The 20,607-nt window shown below is 51.7% G+C and overlaps 1 protein-coding gene across 1 annotated transcript; it reads left to right on the top strand.

Moving 5' to 3' along the window:
- The first annotated feature begins 9,986 nt into the window (after positions 1–9,986).
- On the top strand, positions 9,987–19,388 carry LOC105721294 (alpha-1-antichymotrypsin). The gene is given in 5 exon segments (XM_012458289.3): positions 9,987–10,294; positions 10,297–10,674; positions 14,827–15,100; positions 17,852–17,999; positions 19,170–19,388. Coding segments are annotated over 5 exon segments (1,266 nt in total). The 5' UTR covers positions 9,987–10,032; the 3' UTR covers positions 19,374–19,388.
- The last annotated feature ends 1,219 nt before the right edge of the window (positions 19,389–20,607 follow it).

Here is a 20,607-nt window from a genome sequence, read left to right on the forward strand (position 1 = left end):
CCACTAAATAGAAGCCCCTGTTTCTCTCCCAGCCTCTCCCAGAGGGGCTGCTCTGAAGCGTGTGAGTTTGATCAGGATAATCAAGGTAAATGATCCTCATCTTGATCCATCGCAAATGTTAGGGTACAAGGAGAGTGGGTGGAGTCTCTGCTGCCTGGTCCTAAGCTGGGTGACTGCAAGCAGACATACACATGTCCACCTCTCAGGCCACACAGGGAGAATGAGTATCATTTGGTCAGTGTTACAGGGTTGTTGAAGGCTCAGAGGAGACCAGGCGACGGGCGACCTGCCACCTCCCTGTAGCAGTGTTTCTCATACTCTGATTAATGTCACTTGAGGAGCTTGTTAAAAACACGTATTCCTGGCCTTGATCAGATAAATCAGAATATTTGAGGCAGAGCCTTTAAGCTTCTCCTTGGTATTCAAATGCACAAGGGTTTTTGATGCTTCACCACCTACAGTACAAGAGAGGGCAGGACTGTCCTGTTCAGTGCACTGTGCGCCAGACGCTCAGACCCCAGGAACTCCCTTACTGCTCCTGCTCCCTGCAGCGCCACCCACCCAGCTTTCATGCCTGAGGGTGGGCCTCAGACTCTTCCTAGAATAGGCCCAGAGGCTCCTTGCTATGTAGGCATCGTTTCCTCCAATCAGTGCAGAGCACTCACCAGGTAACAAACACATACACCCAGGCGAGTTCCTCATGTTGTCCCCACGTTGATATCCCAGACTCTACAAGTCGTCAGCTGCTGCCTAGGACTCTCTGAGTTCTTGAGCTTGGAACCTCTACCACACACAAGCGCTGGGCACGCCCCGCAGGCAGGGAAGTGCTGATCACATACACCCAGTGACGTGGGAATCCCAGATAATGAGTAACTTTTTAGCACAAGTACCCATGCCTCATGAATTTTGAGATATTTTTGTTTGCTAAATCTGACAATTCTACGTGTAGGGAACAGGGATGATTGAGAAGCAGCTGCTGTAATGGCCAGAAGCCGGCAGCCTTCCCCGCAGAGATGCGGGAAGTCCTGGGGAGAACGGGAAAAGCCAGGCACTGCCCTGGCAGCGGGAGTGGGGCTTGGGTCAACAGAGGGTCAGTGCCATGAGGAAGGACCCTGGGAGGCTTCCTGCTACATAATGTGAGGACTAGAAGCATAAGAAAGGATTGACTTATCCACCGTTGCATCAAACTGAAGCCTGAGACAGAACATTCTGTGAGGTGGCCTTGTTCACTGCAGAGGAGCTGACTCACACGGTTTTGTCAAGGAAGTTGCAATCTGTGCCAGGAGTAGCCAGCCCAGCAGTAGCAAAGAGGTTTTTCTACTGAAAGTTTTCCCGGAGCTCCTCTCCTCTCCCAGGCTGAAGGAGAGCCCTGCAGGGAGAGTCCCCCTCTAGGGAACTTTGCTCCTGGGTGTCCCAGCTGCAGAGATTGGTGGGGCCAGTCCAGAAAGGGGGTCTTCCGGACCAGGGGAAGATGGGGTTGGGCCTCAGGGCACTGGGAGGCCAATGGAGGTGCTTCAAACAGGTCAGTGACCTGAAGGACTCATATTCTTAAGGATATCCTGGTGGCCAAGTAGAAAACAGCCTGGTAGGGTGAGGGTGGAAGTGAGGACCCACTCGGAGGTCACTGAAGGCGCAGTCAAACAGGTTGGGACCCACATGGGCAGCAGAGGTGGGCAGTAGGGACGTAGACCGGGAGACCTTGTCTCACGCTGGGGGCCCTGAGGGGAGATGGAGGCTGAGCTGGAAGAAGAGGCACCACCCACTCACTTCCTGCTTGCAGAGTGACTATGAGGAGCAAAAGAGCAAGTGAGGAAGTCAAGGGGGTTATTTGGGGTCAATGCTCCGTGTGAGGGTTGCTAAGGACAGGTGCCAAGGAGAAACCTGTGTCAAAATCCCAGGTCCAAATGTTAGTTACCAGAGGCCTCTGATAAAGACAGAGCCACAGGTAAAACGCAGCAGGCACGCCCCCTTGACCCTTAAAATCAGACGCCTGTCTGTGTCCTGGTGGGGAGAGAAGCATGATCGATCATCCACACTGCCAGGACACAAGCCTATTATTTCTGATGCAAAACCCAGGCTCCTTCCAGGGCTGGCACAGAGGACTGCCAAAGGACTTAGAAGGTCTCCACCTTCCCCAGCTGGGCAACCTCAGAGGATATCTCCTTATCTCTGGGGTCACCGTGTCTCCACGGCCTGGCTGGGCACAGGTCATCTGTAAGTGGAGCTGTGTTTGCAAGGAAGGTACGAGGGTAGACGTCGAAGCCAGCCTGCCTGGTTCAAAACCCCGTCTCAGCTTGGCACTTACCAGCAGCGGTGGTGTGGCCTTAGGAATGAGCTTTGCCTCTCTGTACTTCCATTTCCTCATACCTGAAATAGAGGGAGTAATGGGACCGGCTCAGTGGATATTCGTAGGGATTCCATGTGCTCTTACGCATAAAGAGCAGAGCAGCTAAGATAACCACCATCTATGTCACTGGGTCTCTGGGGGTGAGGGAAGGAGACACAGATTTGCTTAAGTACAGTGAAGGACGGGAGCTGTGGAATGTCTTAATCATCTACTGCTGCGTGGTCAATCGACCCGTGATTATCTCAGGGAGTTCCTGAGGGTCAGGAATTATCCTCAGGATAATTCTTTCCTCAGGAGAGAGAGAGGAAAGAGAGAGACAGAGAGAGTGAGGGAGAGAGCGCGGGACAGAGAGAACCCATCAGGAGGGCCTGAGCTGGGTGGTCCCAGCTCCAGCTCTCTCATGAGCTTGCTGTCAAGCTGTTGGTCAGAGTAATCCCAGAAGGCTCACTCAAGAGGCCATAGGTAGAAATTCTCAGTTCCTCGCTATGTGGACTATTCATAGGACTGCTCGAATGTGACTTAGAGAGAGAGAGAGAGAGAGTAGAGGTTCGTTTGTTTAATGTCTTGGGATCAAGAGAGGCTATAGAGAGAAAGCACCAAAGAGAGAGAGAGGAAAGAGAAAGACAGAGAGAGTGAAGGAGACAGAGGGGGACACAGAGAGAGAACCCATGGGTAGAAGCAGCAGTCTTTTTATAACTCAGTCTCAGAAATGACACCCCACCGCTTCTGCCTTAGAAGGAAGTCACTAAGTCCAGTCCAATGCGAGGGGAGGTAATTAAGCTCTATCTCTTCCCTGAAGTGGTATCAGACATTTGTGGACACATCTGTAAAATGACCACAGTGTTAGAACCTCAGAATCCAGCAAAGTAATTGCCCTCATAGTAGATTATAAATGTTTTAAAAAATAGATGGACTAGCTGAATGAATAAATGAATAAGAGAGTGAGCAGGATATTTCTGTCTCATTTCACACACAGGAAAGGCACTGAGACTCAGAGCCGTTAGGACATGTGTGAGGTTGTCCAGGCAGTAAGGGGTAGGGGCTGGGCTGGTTTGCCAGAATTCTGAGATGCAGCGCGCAGCCTGCAGCAGTTCTGAAATGGAAGCCAGGGATGGCAAGCTACAGCAGCCACTCCCTCCCCTCCCCCAGGAGAACAGACACACTGAACAGAGTCAGGAGTTCTCCCTGCTGTCACCAAACCCTTTGCAGGCGTCTCCCAATCCACATAGGGACAGCCGAGGGTCTGGCTGTGCTGAAGGAAATTTGCAAATCCAGCCTCACATCTGCGGCCAGTATCTCCCCCAATAGCCACCAAATCAGCACCAACCCAGCTGGAGTGCAGCATGGGTGTTGGGCAAAAAAAGACTATTTTTTTTTTTTTGAGATGGAGTTTCGCTCTTGTTGCCGAGGTTGCAGTGGCAGTGGCGCGATCTCGGCTCACCACAACCTCCGCCTCCCGGGTTCAAGCGATTCTCCTGCCTCAGCCTCCTGAGTAGCTGGGATTACAGGTGCGCACCACCATACCTGGCTAAATTTTGTATTTTTGTGGAGATGGGGTTTCTCCATGTTGGTCAGGCTGATCTTGAACTCCTGATCTTAGGTGATCCGCCTGCCTCGGCCTCCCAAAGTTCTAGGATTACAGGCGTGCGCCACTGTGCCTGGGGATTCCATCCTTTTCTGACAGAGACCAGAGTCCTCTGTCTGTCACAGAGAAGACTGGGCCTTCTCAGGGTTCTTTAGAACTGCTGGTGTCAGTCAGTATCTATTTCTTCTTCCTAATAATTCTTTTTTTTTTTTTTGAGATGGAGTTTTGCTCTTGTTGCCCAGGCTGGAGTACAATGGTACAATCTTGGCTCACTGCAACCTCTGCCTTCTGGGTTCAAGTGATTCTCCTGCCTCAGCCTCCCAAGTATCTGAAATTACAGGTGCCCACCACCACACCTGGCTAATTTTTGTGTTTTTAGTAGAGACAAGGTTTCGCCATGTTGGCCAGGCTGGTCTCAAACTCTTGACCTCAGGTGATCCCCCTGCCTTGGCTTTCCAGATTGCTAGGATTACAGGCATGAGCCACTGAGGTCAGCCTCCTAAGAATTCTTAAATCAGCTACAGTTGACAAAAGAAGTTCAGAGAGATAAAGTAATTGGCCTAAAGTCACCCAGCAAATAGATGTGGCAGAGGCATGGTACAAAAGAAGCCCTGTGGGTGACGCCCTTTGGATGGCCCCTGCCTCTCTGGAAGGCAGCGGCCCTGGTTTCTCTCTGCCTCACCTTCCCATGCAGGCAGGCAGGCTTGTGTTTGGGCTCCTGCTGGTCCCTCCAGTTAGGCCCCAGCAGCACTCTCTTCCCCATCTGCGGTCCCTGGCTATGTGTGGACACTACTCATTTCCTAGGGTGTTCCTTACCCCACTGCACCAAGTCAGCATTTCGGAATCCAGAGTGGCACCACAAAGGCAATAGCTGTGAAGACTACAAGCAGCATCACAGTGATCCAGCTTGCAGAATCCCAGGGTCTGATGGACTCTGTATGTACCAAGGTGACTCCAGTCCAGGGACAGTGAACGTCATTATTCCTTGGACTGAGCATCTGGTTGTCCCAGGTCCCTGGCTGAGCATTCGATGTGAATCTTTCATCTCCTTACCTTTAAGAGAGGCACTACAGCCACCCTCACGCAGGCCCCAAAGGCCAGTGCCACCCACTGCCTCTGCTCTCTCCACTCCTGCATTCCACCAGATTCCTTGACCTTCAGAAATAGTCTCCTGGAGTCCGGGCATGGTGGCTCATGCCTGTAATCCCAGCACTTTGGGAGGCTGAGGCGGGAATATCACCTGAGGTCAAAAGTTTGAGACAAGCCTGGTCAATATGGTGAAAGCTTGCCTCTACAAAAAATACAAAAATTAATCAGGTATGGTGGCAGGTGCCTGTAATCGCAGCTACTCAGGAGGTGGAGGCAGGAGAAACGCTTGAACCTGGGAGGCAGAGTTTGCAGTGAACTGATTTCATGCCACTGCACTTCAGCCTGGGCAGCACAGTGAGACTCCATCTCAAAAAAAAAAAAAAAAAGGATAAAGAAAACAATAGTCCCCTGGAGACCCTGGCCCTGACCTCCCCCTCAAGCTGGAGTGAACTTTCGTCTCACCATGGGCTGACCCTCTGGGTCCATTTTAAGTCAGAGAAACATGCCCATCCACAATCAAAGGAGAGGTGCGGACAAAGCCTGCATTCAGCTGAGACCTCAATCGGTAAAGAAATCTTTCCCTACACAGATCCACAGACAAGCAAGCCTTAAAAAGGCATCGACCCTAAAGCCTGTGAAATTGTCACTTTCACTCCTATGTCCAAGCATGGAAAGGTCTTTCTTCATTTTTAAAGAAACAGCAGGGAGCGGCGGTGAGAGTCTGGATTTGGCATTGGATTGGTCTCCCATAAGCTCCAAATGCTCCAGCATTTAGCAGCCGGCGGTACTTGGGCAAATCACATGATTGGACATTGGAAGCTTTTTCCTCCTTTCTAACTCCCCTTCCTGGAGGTTGACACCGACCAAAGTTTGGTAAGAAAACTTAGGATAAAAGAAGGGGCAGAGACCAGGTGATGTGGCTCACGCCTGTAGTCCCAGCACTTTGGGAGGCCAAGGGGGGTGGATCAGTTGAGCCCAGGTGTTCAATACCAGCCTGGGCAACGTGGTGAAACCATGTCTCTGCAAAAAATTACAAAAATTAGCTGGGCATGGTGGTGTGCACCGGTAATCCCGACTACTTGGGAGGCTGAGGTGGGAGGATCACTTAAGCCCAGGATGTCGAAGCTGCAAGTAAGGTGAGATTGCACTGCTGCACTCCAGTTTGGGCTACAGAGTGAGACTCTGTCTCAAAAAAAAAAAGAGACAGATTTTTTTTCTCAATGTTATCAGAGATGGGAGCTATACAGAGATGAGGTTGGATGGAGGTTAAGACTTAGTCAGCTCAGCTGTAAAAAAGTTGGTGCTCTTCTGAGGCTGGAGAACTTGAGAACACCCAGGTAATGTCCTGAGGCGGGAGGACCAGTCATCCCCGATGTCCACTCTCTCTGTCTCTCATGGTAATCGAACTCCGAATTCTTAGCTGGGAGGCGGCTTCCTAGCATCTTGACTGCACCGCACAGCCTCCTTTGTAGCTAGATGTGGCCATGGAGCAAACCTCCGGCCAACAGAACACAAGCAGAAATGACAGGTGATGTTCACGGCATTCCTTTCCGAAGAAGGTGTGCCCTTCCCTTCCCCTGAGGCCCTTTCTATGGGCTGGAAGGTGGACATAGCAGTGAGCCTTCTTAGCCCAGACAAGCAGGCATGGAGGGGCGGCCGAGCAGGCAGACAGGAGGACGTGGATTCTGAAAACGTGGAGCCACCACATCAACCCACTGCCTCCACCTGGACCTGCGTGAGAGGGCGCTGAACTTCAGTCTCATTTCAGCCACGATTTCTGTAGGACTCTGTGTAACTTAAACATAGGTACTGGCCGGGTACAGTGGCTCACACCCATAATCCCAGCACTTTGGGAGGCTGAGGTGGGAGGATCCCTTGAGGCCAGGATTTCAAGACCAGCCTGGGCAACACAATGAAACCCTGTCTCTACGAAGAATAAAAATTTAAAAATTAACCAGTCATAGTGTTGTGTGCCTGTGGTCCTAGTGACTCAGAAGGCTGAGGCAGCAAGATACCTGGAGTCTAGGAGTTGGAGTCTTCAGTGAGCAATGAGCAATGGCTGCACCACTACACTCAAGCCTGGGTGACAAAGCAGGACTCTCTCTCCCTCTCTCTCTCTAGATATAAATGTGTGTGTGTGTGTGTGTGTGTGTGTGTGTGTACATATATATATATACACACACATATATACCTAGAGAGAGAGATAAAGATTATATATACACGCTGGGCGCGGTGGCTCATGCCTGTAATCCCAACACTTTGGGAGGCCGAGGCAGGTGGATCACGAGGTCAGGAGTTTGAGACCAGCCTGGCCAACATGGTGAAACCCCCTCTCTACTATAAATAGAAAAATTAGCTGGGCATGGTGGTGGGCACCTGTAATCCCAGCTACTCGGGAAGTAGAGGCAGGAAAATTGCTTTAACCCTGGAGGCAGAGGTTGCAGTGAGTTGAGATTGTGCCATTGTACTCCAGCATGGGCAACAGGGAGAGACTTCATCTCAAAATTAAAAAATAAATAAATAAAGATACACACACACACACACACACATGCACACACACACACACACATATATTCAATTCTGAAACTTGGAGCCTGAAAGCCATTTAAGGAAGATGGGACTAAACAGTTACTGGTCACCTTAGTGCCACGCAGTCAACAGATATATCAGTCCTCTAAAGATGCAGCACTATCACAACGGACAAACTAAAATTCCTGTCCTCGTAGAGTGTACATTCACATGATTTCATTCATCTTGATTACCACTCTGTCAGGGAAATATTACCTTGCATCTTAGACACTAGGAGATTAAGCTGTAGGGATTTCCCATGATGTGTTTGAAGTGAGTCAGTCCGTGAGTCAGACATCCGTGATTCAAGCCAGGTCAGCTCATGTCAGAGTTAGAACCTCTCCATGGGTCTGGTGCCCTCCAAAGCACGCCCTCTAGGCTGTCAGGGTCTGTCATGGATGGGGACTGTGACCAAGAGGAATCAAGAGGAATTTTTTTTTTTTTTTTTGAGACAGAGTGTCCCTGTGTCCCCCTGAGGCAGGTAATCCATGGTGCTTTTCATCCTGGGAGCAGAGGAATTGTTGTAGCTGGCAGCCTGGAGCGAGCGGAGTGTGTGGTAAGCCGATGCCAGGAGGAGGTGTGCCCAGGGCACTGGGTTGGGGCCAGGGGACTGTTGTGATTCCCCATGCGTTTTTAAGAGACGTCCTCTCTGGGTCTGAGTTTTCACACCTATAAAGGGCGAAGGTGCCCTGGGGCCTCTATGGTCATTTCTGCCTTGATAATTACGGATTCTGATTCGAGTCAGCTGTGCATCCTCAGCTGTGCATCTGACCCTCAGGGGAAGAGGTGCTGTCCCCTTGCCTGGCGCAGGGTGCAGCTCTCAGAATATGTGGCAGATGTGATTGTTGCAGCGGGTTCTTGTGAGCAGCGGCCGCAGGCCCCATGGTGATTTCAGGGTCTCCATGGAGCTGCCTCGGGGGCTCCACTTCCCCACAAGGACCCCGGCCAAGTCCACAGATGGGCTGTGCCTCTGTCCACACGCTGAAGAGACAAACTGCTGGGAAACAGCCAGTCCTCCAACTTGCCCAAGCAGAAAACACAAGGCTTTGCCCCCGAAATAATTCCAGAGGCAAATATTGTCTAACATTTTCCCAGAGAAATGGTTGCATCAGCCTGAGAGTAAACAGTTGAAGCAAACAAGCAGCCCCTGTCCCAGGGCTTCACTGAAGGCATTTCCACCGGCCTCCCCTCCCTCCTTCCTTCCTTCCTTCCTTCCTTCCTTCCTTCCCCTCATTCTTCCCCTCATCCTCTGCTCCTCTCTCTACCCCTCTCCCTTCCCCCTGCTTCCACTCCCCTTTCTTCCCCGCTCTTCCCCATGGCACCCAAGCTGCCCCTTTTTTCTCCTGAATTCTGGGACTGAGTGGGCAGAGGCTGAAGGTAAATAATCTTGTTTGCTGCAGTCACCGGCCTGGAACTCAGCAGTTCCAGGGTCTCTTGAGCAGTTGCTCACGCCTCTTCTCTGGCTTGCAGTTTCAGGCCTGGGGTAGTATGGGAGGTGGTGGCCCTCGGTAACGTCTCTTCTGAGCCAGGTGCCTTCATTCATCATTTATCTCACCTGAGCCACTTAGCATGTTGCGCGGAGACGGAAACAGGTTCAGAGAGGTTCAGTCACCTGCTTGTCATTACACAGCAATCAAAAGTGGCCAAAACAAAATCCCAGTCTCAGTCTGGGAGACCCCAAAGCCCACTCTGCCTTCTCCCCACTAGGAGGCCCTTCCAGGCTTATGGTGGAAACAGAGACCATGTGGCGACCTGGCAGGGGTGAAAAAGAACATTCGCCTTTCTTCGGCCATGACGCCGACCATTTTCAGGGCCTTCTAGGCTCCAGACACTACCGGGAGCCCTCATTTCCCTCTCTCAGTCAAGCCTCACTGCAACCCAGCATCAAGCCTGGAGGCCCACGGGGGCCACGCCACGTGTCACCGAGAGGCTGGGAGAGTCACTGTGGTCTCTGACTCTGGCCAGGGCTCCTTCATCCCTGAGGTCTTTGGTGGCAGGTGGGGAATAGGGGAAGGGAGCCCCTGCTTTCTAATGCCCTAGGATGGGATCTGCTCACCAAGCGGGGGGAAAGGAGTGGGCATTCTGATTGGACTGAACCTCGGACCCCCATCAGCTTCCAGACCGAGGAGCCAGGCAAACCTGGCTGCCCGCTGGGCTCCTCCACCTGTTTGCCCCGTGACCTTGGCCGCCCTTCACCGCTTTGTGCCCAGGTTTTCCAGTGGAAAAAATGGAAACAATTATGGCACTTACCTCAACGGGTGATGAGAAGCAGAGTGATGTGTCGGGGCCCAGGAGAGCCCCTACCTGAGGGAGGCTGCAAAGCCAGCAAGAGGCAGCAGAACAGGGACCAGGACACAGGCTGTTGGGGGGCAGGGAAGAGGGGTGGTCAGGGCTCCATCTGGCCCTCTGAGACCTAAAGGATCTTTGCTTTGCAGAGTTGACAATGGGGAGAATGTTACCTCTCCTGGCTCTGGGGCTCTTGGTGGCTGGATTCTGCCCTGCTGTCCTCTGCCACCCTAAGAGCACACTTGACGAGAAGAATCCGAACCAGGAGGACCAAGACGAGGGGAGACATGTGGACCTCAGATTAGCCTCCACCAACGTGGACTTCGCCTTCAGCCTGTACAAGCAGTTGACCCAGAAGGCCCCTGGTAAGAACGTCATCTTCTCCCCGCTGAGCATCTCCACCATCTTGGCCTTCCTGTCCCTGGGGCCCGTAATTCCACCCTGAAGGAGCTTCTCAAAGGCCTCAAGTTCAATCTCACAGAGACTTCCGAGTCAGAAATTCACCAGAGCTTCCAGCACCTGCTCAGCACCCTCAACCAGTCCAGGGATGAGCTGCAGCTCAGTACGGGAAATGCCATGTTCGTCAAAGATCAGCTCAATCTGCTGGACAGGTTCACAGAGGACGCCAAGAGCCTGTATGGCGCCGAGGCCTTTGCCACTGACTTTCAGGACTCAGAGGCAGCTAAGAAGCTCATCAATGACTACGTGGAGAAGGGAACCCGGGGGAATATCAGGGATCTGATCAAGGACCTTGACCAGCAGACAATGATGGTCCTGGTGAATTACATCTTCTTTAAAGGTGAGTGCCCAGTTTGGGGTTCAGAAGAGGTGGATGTTTAGTTCTGAGCCTCAGGGCCATTTCTGTCCTGGCTCAACAACGGTGTTCTTAGGGAAACCACTGTAGAGGAGAGTGCCCACGGCTTGGGGGCATCGTGGGCACCAAGGCCCCGCCCTGCCCATAGGCATCGCTTTCTCCTGTTGGGGTTTACCAAACTACAGTTTGTCCTTCCAAGACATCAGCTGATCAGTGAACCCCATCAGCCCTTGGTCTGACTCAGTGTGGTGCTTTTCACTCTGATTTAAACTTGTCCAGCAAACAGAAGGAAGGAGCTCTCCCTTGAAACCACCCCAGGGCCCAAAGGGACTACAGCTCCCTTTTTGCAGGGGCGCTGCTGGACTGGGCCAGGAAAGCCCTCTGTCTGGACGCACCCAGGGCTTCTGCCCTCCACATGCGCGAGGAACACTGTCCAGCCAGGGGCCTCAGTCTCTGGAGGTGGCCAGGTGGGGCTGGGGCCATCTTCACAGGGGAAGCCAACCCCTAAGGAGCCTGGCCCCTCCTAAGTTTCTACCATTCTGCTCTCCTATAATCTCCTGTAATTATATTTTAAAATGTGTCACTGACACATAAATGAGGGCAGAAATGGCATTGTTCCCCTCTGGGAAAGAGCCTCAAGGGTGGGCAGTATCCAAGACATGACCCTTGCCAGATTCTAACTGCTCCAGTGCCCAATCCCATTGATAGAAACTCAACCAATGCAAACCTCAGCCTCCAAGCTCCCAAGGGGCAGAGTGCAAGCAGGTAGCTTCTGCCTCCTGGAGGCTGGAATCCAGATAGGGAGAAAAAAAACATAGGGACACAAAGAGTGCCCACCTGTCAGAGGGCGGAAAGGTGCTTAGGAGACATGTGCTGCTTGGAGGCAGAGTCCTGCCTGAGGGCTGTTAATTGAGTCCTGGGCAAGCCCCTTCCCCTCCCAGGCCGGGGTCTTTATCTGTAAATGAAGACGTGGATCCAGATCTCCTGCTAAGACTACTCCGTGCCTGAGCTGCCATTTCTGCTTTGAGTTTCCTGTGTTCTCTCCTGCCACGTATCCCTATGCCAGGACTTTCTGCCCTCCAGGAACGCAGCAGCCAGCCCAGCTTTCCCCTCCCCACCTGCCTCTAATAATGGGAAACGGGCAGGTGGGAAACAGGTGGGCAGTGGAGGTGGCCCCAGGTCTCCAGCCTCCCCTGAAGCTCCCACTCCCCTCACTGTTCAGTGCTCTGGTCCTCCTGGAGTGGAGACCTGCAGGGCCCCGCCCCTTGCTCTGTTGATCTCTACTCACCCTCCAGGTGCCCATTTTGCTCCTTACCTCAGCCTGGTTTACATACAGTGTATGTGCTGGGGCTTGGTCACTGCTGGGGCTGCCCTATGGAAGATGGAAGGTGCTGGGCATGCATGAGCTTCAGGCTGAGAGGGTCCCAGCTCAGAACCCTGGAGTGCTTGTTCCCTCCCTTTCTGCTCTTCCTGTTCCATTGCACCCACTGGACCCACGAGCATGCAAGGATTGAGTCACCCAATGATGTTAGGACTGTGCATTTGACTGAAAGTAAGGGTGGGCATCCAGCCAGGGGCAGAAGATGGGAATTCAAGAAAGGAAGCTTTCCCTTAGAAAATGGTTTTCTTCTTTTCTCTTAAATCCAGATAGAATTGGAAAGGAAGGCCATTACAGCAGAGGGAAGTTGAGTCAAGCAGAGATCAGATCCTAAAGACACTATTCTAGCCAGACATTCGGGCCCCCAGTTCAATAGCTGAGGATGTCAGAAGATGGTAAGGAGGCAGAATTGGAAAACTTGGTGACTGGCAGACAGAAATAGGGGGAGACGGGGGCATATGTGACAACATTTAAAGGCCTGTAGAGCCTGGGTGGTGATTTCGTCCCTCAAACCTGTCCCTCCTTTGATTCTGGCATACAAGGCAGCAGTCAGGGTCCCCAGAGGCAGCCGGTCTTCCTGGCAGGAACCCATGCTGGAGATCTGGCCAGCTAAAGGCCCCAAAGCAGCCTGGTGCCCTGGGTAATATGGGGAGGCACTCCATGGCACTGCCCTCATGGAGGCCACAGAAGCACCTCAATGGTTGCTGCAGTTGGTGATGGGGACACCTTTTCAACTGAAATATCTCCTACTCTGAGATGAGTCCTTGCTCTGAGGCATCTTTACAATTAGGTTTGTCCTGGGTCATTCCATGTTGGGAGGCTGCAGGGACCAGAGAACCTGAGATGGTCTGCCAGGAGGGGGAAGGAAAGATGGACTGTGATTTTGGTCCTAGAAAGCCCGAAGAGAAAGTCCAAAGGTGGAGAAGAGTCTAGAAGGAAAACGATGGCACAAGAGAATGTAGAGCCACTCAGAAGCTGGCTCTTGTTGCAATTACCAAAAGAAAAAGCAAAATAAAGAAAGAAAGGAAAGAAGCTCCCATTTATTGAGCACCTGCTCATACCACCCATTTACATGCAATACCTCGTTTAATCCTCATAGCAGCTCTGAAAGGTGGTTGGTGGTGCTGCCATTTGTTTGTTAGGAGACATGAAGTCCAGAAAAGCAAATAATTAAACATTCAAAGTTGACCTGGGCCCATCTGAAAATCCCCTTTTCTTCCTCATGTTAATCCCTAAAGTTAACCTGTTTATGATTTTATGAGCTTTTACCAAGCATCTCCCAAAACCAAGAATGGAGGTGAAAGATTGTGGAGTCCAAAACCCAGAAAAACGATTGACAAACTTTGTCTATAAAGGACATAGTAGTAAGTATTTTAGGCTGTGTGGTCTACAGGAGGTCTCTTTTGAAGATTCTTCATTTTGTCTTTCTCCTTTGCTTTTTTATTGTCTTCTTCTCTTTCCTCTTCATTGTTTTACAATATTTGAAAAATATAAGTACCTTTCTTAGCATTAGGTTAATATAGAAATAGGCTATGGCTGTATTAGCTTATAGGCTTATAGTTTCCTGACCCCTGTTTTAGAGGAGGAAAATAATTGTACCCAACTAAACACATGCACATCATGGGCCTATGTCATGATTCCCAAAGAATGAGTTTCATGGAATTTTCTACATTTTAAAGATTTTACTCCATTCTTCCCTTGCTTGCATAGTTTCTGATGGGAATTCTGCTGTCATGTTTATCGTTATTTCTTTTTAGATAAGGTGGAGTTTTCCTCCCTCTGCCCCTACCTCTACCTCTTTCAAGATGTTCTCTTTCTCTTTACTGTGGTAAATAGGCCTTTAGTGAAAGGAGCTATGTCACTCTGGCTAGGAGTCAGCCTGCATTTCATGTTTGCAATAGCTAGAGGTGCCAGAGGTAGTTTCATGGAATTTTACCTTTGCAACGCTGAGAGTTTAGGCAGCCTCAGACTCAGAGCCCCACAATTGACTCCTCAGCCAGACAGACACAGAATCCAGGGCAAGTCTTAGCTGGAGGTTCATGGTTTGTAAAGGTGGACATGAGCTAGATATGAGCTGAGGACCACAGCCAGCTTATGGCTTTTGCAATGTCCAACACTCTCACCACCTAAGATGTCACAAGTGCCCCTAGGCTTTTATTTCCATGGTCTCTCCTGGCCCTGAGTTCTTTCTTCCACTAAAGTCTCCCCATTCCTCTCCTCACTCACAGAGATGGGCATCTCCTCTGTCTACCCTCACCACCTCACATACAGAACCTGGTCTCTTTCCTCCTCTTTCCACCCAAAGCCCTCCCAAAAGCCATTGCTGTATGTTCACATCCCTGTTATGCGAGTGACTAACAATTGCTCACAAGAGGCTTTTCCTCCTAAGGAATCAAGACTGAGCCATTTCTCCTCGGTCTATAGCCTCCCACGTGTTTTCATGCCTCTTTCCCTCACTTTCCCTAAACCTTCTCTCTCTCTTGCACTCCTTATTCCCAGCTTCCTATTGATTTCTCCTTTAGCATAAAGAACCAGGTCTTTCCTTCATGGTCCTTTTCCCAATCTAAGCCTGCTGGGCTCTCCCTCACCCCCAATACACTTTTCACTTGCCAAGCTATTTCTCTAAATGAAGGCAGGGCCACTCCTATGAGGGCCTCTCAGTGTCTGCTGGACTAGGCACTTCCACTGCTGAAGGAGCAGGGTCGAGGCAGAATGACCCTGGCACTAACACGTTCTTCAAATGCTTGCTCCACCTTCAGCCAAGTGGAAGACTCCCTTTGACATACGTGATACTTTTATGTCAAAGTTCTACTTTGGCAACCTGATGTGGGTAAAGGTGCCCATGATGAGAATGGATGCCATGGCTACACCTTACTTCTGGGATGAGGAGCTGTTATGCACCGTAGTGGAGCTGCCATACACAGGCAATGCCAGCGCATTCTTCATCCTCCCTGATCAAAACAAGATGGAGCGAGTGGAAGCCATGCTGCTCCTGGAGACCCTGAAGCGGTGGAGAGACTCACTGAAGATCAGGTGATTCTTCCTGTCCCCCTGAGACTCCACATCTCTCCACCTCAAGGTCTCACCAGTGTCCAGGCACGAGGGCGTGGTGATGGGAGAACTCATACAGGAACATGTGGAATTCTCACTTACTTTGCCTTATGCGCCTGTGTGGCTTCGGCCCTGATTCTTTTCTTCTTTAAGATGATGACATCAGACAGAACAAGTGGCTGAGGCTTCCTCTGACTCCAGCCTGTCCTAAGTCATGAGAAATCTGCGCCAAACACTCATGCACGGTTTCTCCTGGTCTCAATCTCTGGAAAGGAGAGAGAAACAGACGGAGTTGTGATCAGTTGAGGGCTGCAGTGAGATGGGCTCTGAGAATCAGGTCTGTACTGGTGAACCTCTATATTTATTCATTCACTCAGCATTTGCTGCATGATTGAGCACCTACTGTGTGTCAGACTCTAATTTGCACCCTGAGAATAAATCAGCAAAAAAAACCACAAGATTCCCTTCCCTCCTGGAGCTTACTTTGTAATCGGAGAGAGGAGAGGCAATAAATATAACCAATAAGTTATTTGATATTTTAGAAGGCAGAAAATTGAGTAGGAGGATAGAAATTGAGTAGAAGGGGATGAAAGAAACAGGAAAACTGGAACTTGTGTTCATTTGTGATTTTAAATAAAACGGCCGTTAGGTGATGTTTGAGCATCCATGTAACGGAGGGGAGGGGTGGAGTCATGTTGGTATGTTAGGGAAAAGCATTCCTGGCAGAGGGAACAGCCAGTGCAAAGCCTCTAAGGTGGAACTGAGCTTGATATGTTCAAGGAAGAGCGAGGCCAGAGTGGCTGGAGCAGAGAGAGTGACGAGAGAGTTGAGAGAGGTCAGGAGCCTCCAAAGGGGGTGGATCAGCTTGTGTAGGAACATGTAGAGCCCTGGAAAACCTTGCCCTTCCTCCTTCCCGTGAAATGGAGAGCCATCAGGAGGTTTAGAGGAGGGGTGCGATCTGAGCGTTGTTTTAAAAGACTAACCGTGGCTGCTGAGAGAATAGATGGTAGAGCAGGTGTGGAGTCGGGGACACCCGCAGGAACCAGGCACAGACATGAGGTGGGAGCCCACGGCGGCTGGGACCCAGGAGGGAACTGTGCGTGTGAGACGTGGTTGACTTCTGGATAAATCTGAGGGTGGAGGAACAGGCTGGGCACATGGAATTGAGCTGACTGATTTCATGGGGACACAGTGAGGCAGAGCAGTAGTTCCGGGCCACCCTGTAGTAGTTATGTCCACTCTGCAGTGGGCCCAGGGAGCGCGTGTGGGCAGCTGTGCGGGCTGGGCAGGGAGGAGCACCAGCCTTGGGCTCAGACCGTGGTGGCTGGTGTGACCTGGAGCAGGTCGCTGCTCTTCTCTGGAGCTCAGCTACCTGCTGAATAGAGAGGAGGGTCCTTGCCCCGCCGCCCCTGTTCTCACTGGGTGGTTATGAGAATCCGGTGAGGTGTTGTATGTGGAAGCCATAATAACCCACCAAGGGCGAGGCAGCTGCTTCAACACTAACCTGAGGCTGCAGCTCCTGCCCCAGCCACTGTCCAGAGGGCTGGACGCCTCTCGGGCCTGCCTGACGCTCCGCCCCTCCTCACTCTAGATCCCAGGAGATGCCAGGACGTGGGGTCCTACCCCACCCATCCATTCACTCCCAGACTCCTTCCTGCTTTAGCACCAAATAGCCACCAGGGAGCAGGAGCTCAGCAAATAGTTTTGAATGAAAAGAATTCACCAAACACTTTTGATTCACAAAATGCTGAGGAAATGTGTCCACACACTCCTGGCCCACAGAGGATGCTCAATAGGCACTTGTTGAATGAAGGATGAAATGAACAGACAAACACATGAATAAATGAATAAACATAGAAATAGAACACCTTCCTCCTTCATGGGAGTCAGAGTTTAGTGGAAGACACAGCCTCCTGTATAACGGTAAGACCAGGCAGACAGGGACAGACATCTTGAGGGGGCTATAAACCTAGGGAGGGGGAGCTGGGCCTCTAAGAGCTTGCTGCGTGTTCTACGCCAGCTTGCACCTGGCTCAGAGGACAGTGCTCACTGTGCAGGCAAGATAGGAATCTCCATTTGATTGCTTCAGGATCCCCAAAGCTCTTCCAACATAATCAGGCTCCTCAGAGGCCCCCAGGCCCTTTCTGACCTGCCTCTGGCTCCTCGCGCACCTCATCTCCTTCTACCCTCCTCCCCGCCACACTGAGGTCACCCTCCACCCTGTGGAGCAACTCCTCCTGCTCCTGCCTTCTTCCAGTTTCTTTCATCTGCCTCCTGCCCACCTCTTCACCTAGCTTCCTCCTTTCCTGCCTTTGGGACTCAGCCTCAACACCACCTCCTACAGGAAGCCCTCCTGGTGCCCGTGAAGCAGGCTGCAATGCAGCCAGTGCAGCAGGCACAGGCCAGGCTCTGGACACACTCAGGGGTCCCTGCTGGTGCAAAGGTGCTTCGACTGCATTGCACGCTGCAGCAAAAGACTAGGGCCAGCCCCGGGCAAGGCCACAGCTCAAGACTTGGTGTGCTGACTGGAGCCTTTCACACTTGCAGATCAGAATAAATAACTAATGAATAAGAAGAGTAAAGACAGAGGTTAGGAAATTGAGGAACAGAGTATTTATTTCTAACCAGAAGGGGGTGATTGTAGAGGAAACCAGGGAAGACCATGCAGCCAGGTAGGAGGCAGGTGGGCACTGATCAGCAGAGCTTCGGATATTTTTTTTTCTTATTTTCTAGATGGGTAGCACTCTTCCTGCCAAAATTTTCCATCTCGGGGGACTATAACCTGAAAGACACACTTCCCCAGCTGGTCATTGAGGAGATGTTCACCAGCAAGGCTGACCTGTCAGGGATCACAGGGGCCAGAAACCTACAGGTCTCCCAGGTGAGTCTTCAGACTTTGGTCAATTCATCTCCGTATCTGAACTTGAATGGTGAAGGCCAGGTGCACGTTTGGACACTCTTGAACTTGTGTCAGTGCAGGTGCACTTCTCATTATGCACTCGCCCTGCTTGGGACACCCCAAGCCAAGAAGAGCTCGGTTACAGCCCAGCTCCTCCTGCCGTGCTGGGGACTGGTCCTCGGCAACATGATTGCGTATATTTCTCTGATGGAAAGACGTAGTTGTGTAGATTATTCAGATGGAATACACATGTTGACAGGCTTGGAATCAGACAACCATGGACATCCTTCCACACTGCACCATTTACTACCCATGGGGCAAACAATTAAAGTCTCTGTTCCCAGCTTTTTCATCTGTAAAATGGTGGTGATAGTCCTTGGCTGCTATGCAGTGCCCAGCTGGGGAGTTAACACCAGTAGGGAATAACAATGACTGTCTGGCAATTGTGATGAAAACATGCTCAGAGCATGAGAGAGGACTACTTGCGACACTCAGCCTGTGTCACTAAAAGCAGAGGCGCCAAGGCAGGGTGGCCATGCAGCCCTCTGCTCCTGTCTGGCCTGAGTGCTCACACAGAGCACTGGGGTGAGTCTGCACCTCCACCTTCCAAGGAGCAAAGTAACGGAGGGGCATGTGTCGAGGAGCAGACGTGTACGATCCAGGAATGCAAGACCGTGAAAAGTACTTGAAAGCCCCAGGGATGTTTAAGCTGGAGCGGGAGAGATGCCGAAAGCCATGCTGGGCTGGCGAGGCGGTTTCTGCAGCAGCTGTTGATGGTCAAGGGCTGCCGGGACCTTGCTTGGAAGAAACATGCCTCACATTGCTCCTGCCCTTCCTCCCAACAGTGGTGGCTGTTTTGGGGGCAACATAGACTCTCAACTCAGACAGAAAGGGATGCATATGAGGTGCTCCATTCTTTACCTCACAGGCTCTGGGCAGATCACACACCGCACCTGGGTCTCCATTTGCACCTCTAGGCATCAGGACTGTGCAAATCTAGTTGGCAGGGGAGTTGGGAGGAGCAAGTTTCCACAGCAGAGACAGGCCAGCGCTGAGTGCTCAATGCACTATAGGCCCCCTAGCGGCACACAGGCAGGTTGCCGACCTCCTGCCCTTCTGTGTCTACCTTGAGTAATGCTTCTGTCCCCACAGGTGGTCCACAAGGCTGTGCTTGATGTGTCTGAGGAGGGCACAGAAGCATCTACTTCCCCAGCGCTCTCACTCTCCCCGCTTCCCCCAAACGTGGGCCCAATGGTCATTGTGCGTTTCAACATGCCCTTCCTGGTGATCGTCGCCTGAACAGACACCCCGAGCATCCTCTTCATGAGCAAAGTCATCAATCCCACAAGAGTCTAGAGCTTGCCATTGAGCAGTGGGGCTCCCATTAAGGAGCTGGGAATGGAAGCTGGATGCTTGGGTCTCTGGGCACAGCCTGGCCCTGTGCACCGAGCAGCCAGGGCATGTCTGGCCCTGTGTGCTCACCCTTGGAAGGTGACAGTGACTGTGGAGTGCCCTCATGCACAGGAGGTGATGGACTCTTTGTTCTGGAGGGTCCTGGGCCTCCTGACAACAATAAACAATTTCCCTGGACACACTGCTCGTGCCTTTCCATGCTGACTGCCGGACTCTCTGCTCCTGAGGCTACTTGTGTCCCAAAGCCAAACCCTCTGACCTCCCACACAGGCTCAGTTCCACCCCAGGATCTGGGCTCCTTCTGCCTTCAGCTGCAGCAGCCTGCCCAGGTCCACTCAAGCTTGTGGCCAAGCTCACCCGGACCTCAGGCCCAGAGCTGTGAGGTCTAAGGCCAATTCCTGCCTCCTGGGCTTCTGGGTGCTCACTTTCAGTTTCCCTCTTTCCACCCTAGGGCCCAGTCTCCACCTGGCTCTTGCCAGAGCTCCTGGCCCTGACCACATCTGGACAGCCCCCGGGCCCCTCGCTCCTGCAGCTGGGCAGGGCTTTATCATGGGATGCCCCTCTTCTGCCTTTTAGCACCCCCAGTTTGGGGGAAGTAGCTACTTGCTGTGTTTCCACACTGAGCCCCTCAACTGCCTCACCAGTTCCTAGCCTTCTTTCTGTAATTCATCTCCCTCAACAACCAGAATGCAGGGCTGAGGGCAAATGAGCCATCAGCGCATAACTACAGTCAGAGCAATCATGTAGTCAGGCATTTAACTGAGGCTCTCAGGTACCTTGCAATCTCTGTTACAAAGGCACATGTGGAGGGCAAGGATCAAGGATCAAGGCTTCCACTGTGAGGGGAATGCAGGGAGGGCAGGTGAGGGGCCAGTGAGGGTGTGTGTTTCTTGGTGGGATCAGGTGAGACCTCCTCTCCCCTGATGACTCTGAAGATTGCTAGTGTAGAAAGCAAAGTCACCTGAGTAGTGACATTTGCCAGAGGTTGGGGCAGGAGAAGGCACAAAATGGGACAGAAAGTGGACCAGGGTGTCACGGCAGGTCAGCCAGGCTCAGCGATCAGTGCCTTGGAGGTCCAGCTCCAGAAATTCTTAGTGGTTCCAACCTTTACGTAAGCTGTGGAGTGCCCTGTCTTGTGGAATATGTCTCCATTCTTACCAGTGCTCTTGTGGGTTTC

This window comes from Aotus nancymaae, unplaced genomic scaffold, assembly GCF_030222135.1.
Source record: "Aotus nancymaae isolate 86718 unplaced genomic scaffold, 86718_ANA_hifiasm-v0.15.2.pri h1tg000011l, whole genome shotgun sequence".
In the NCBI taxonomy this organism is placed as follows: Eukaryota; Metazoa; Chordata; class Mammalia; order Primates; family Aotidae; genus Aotus; species Aotus nancymaae.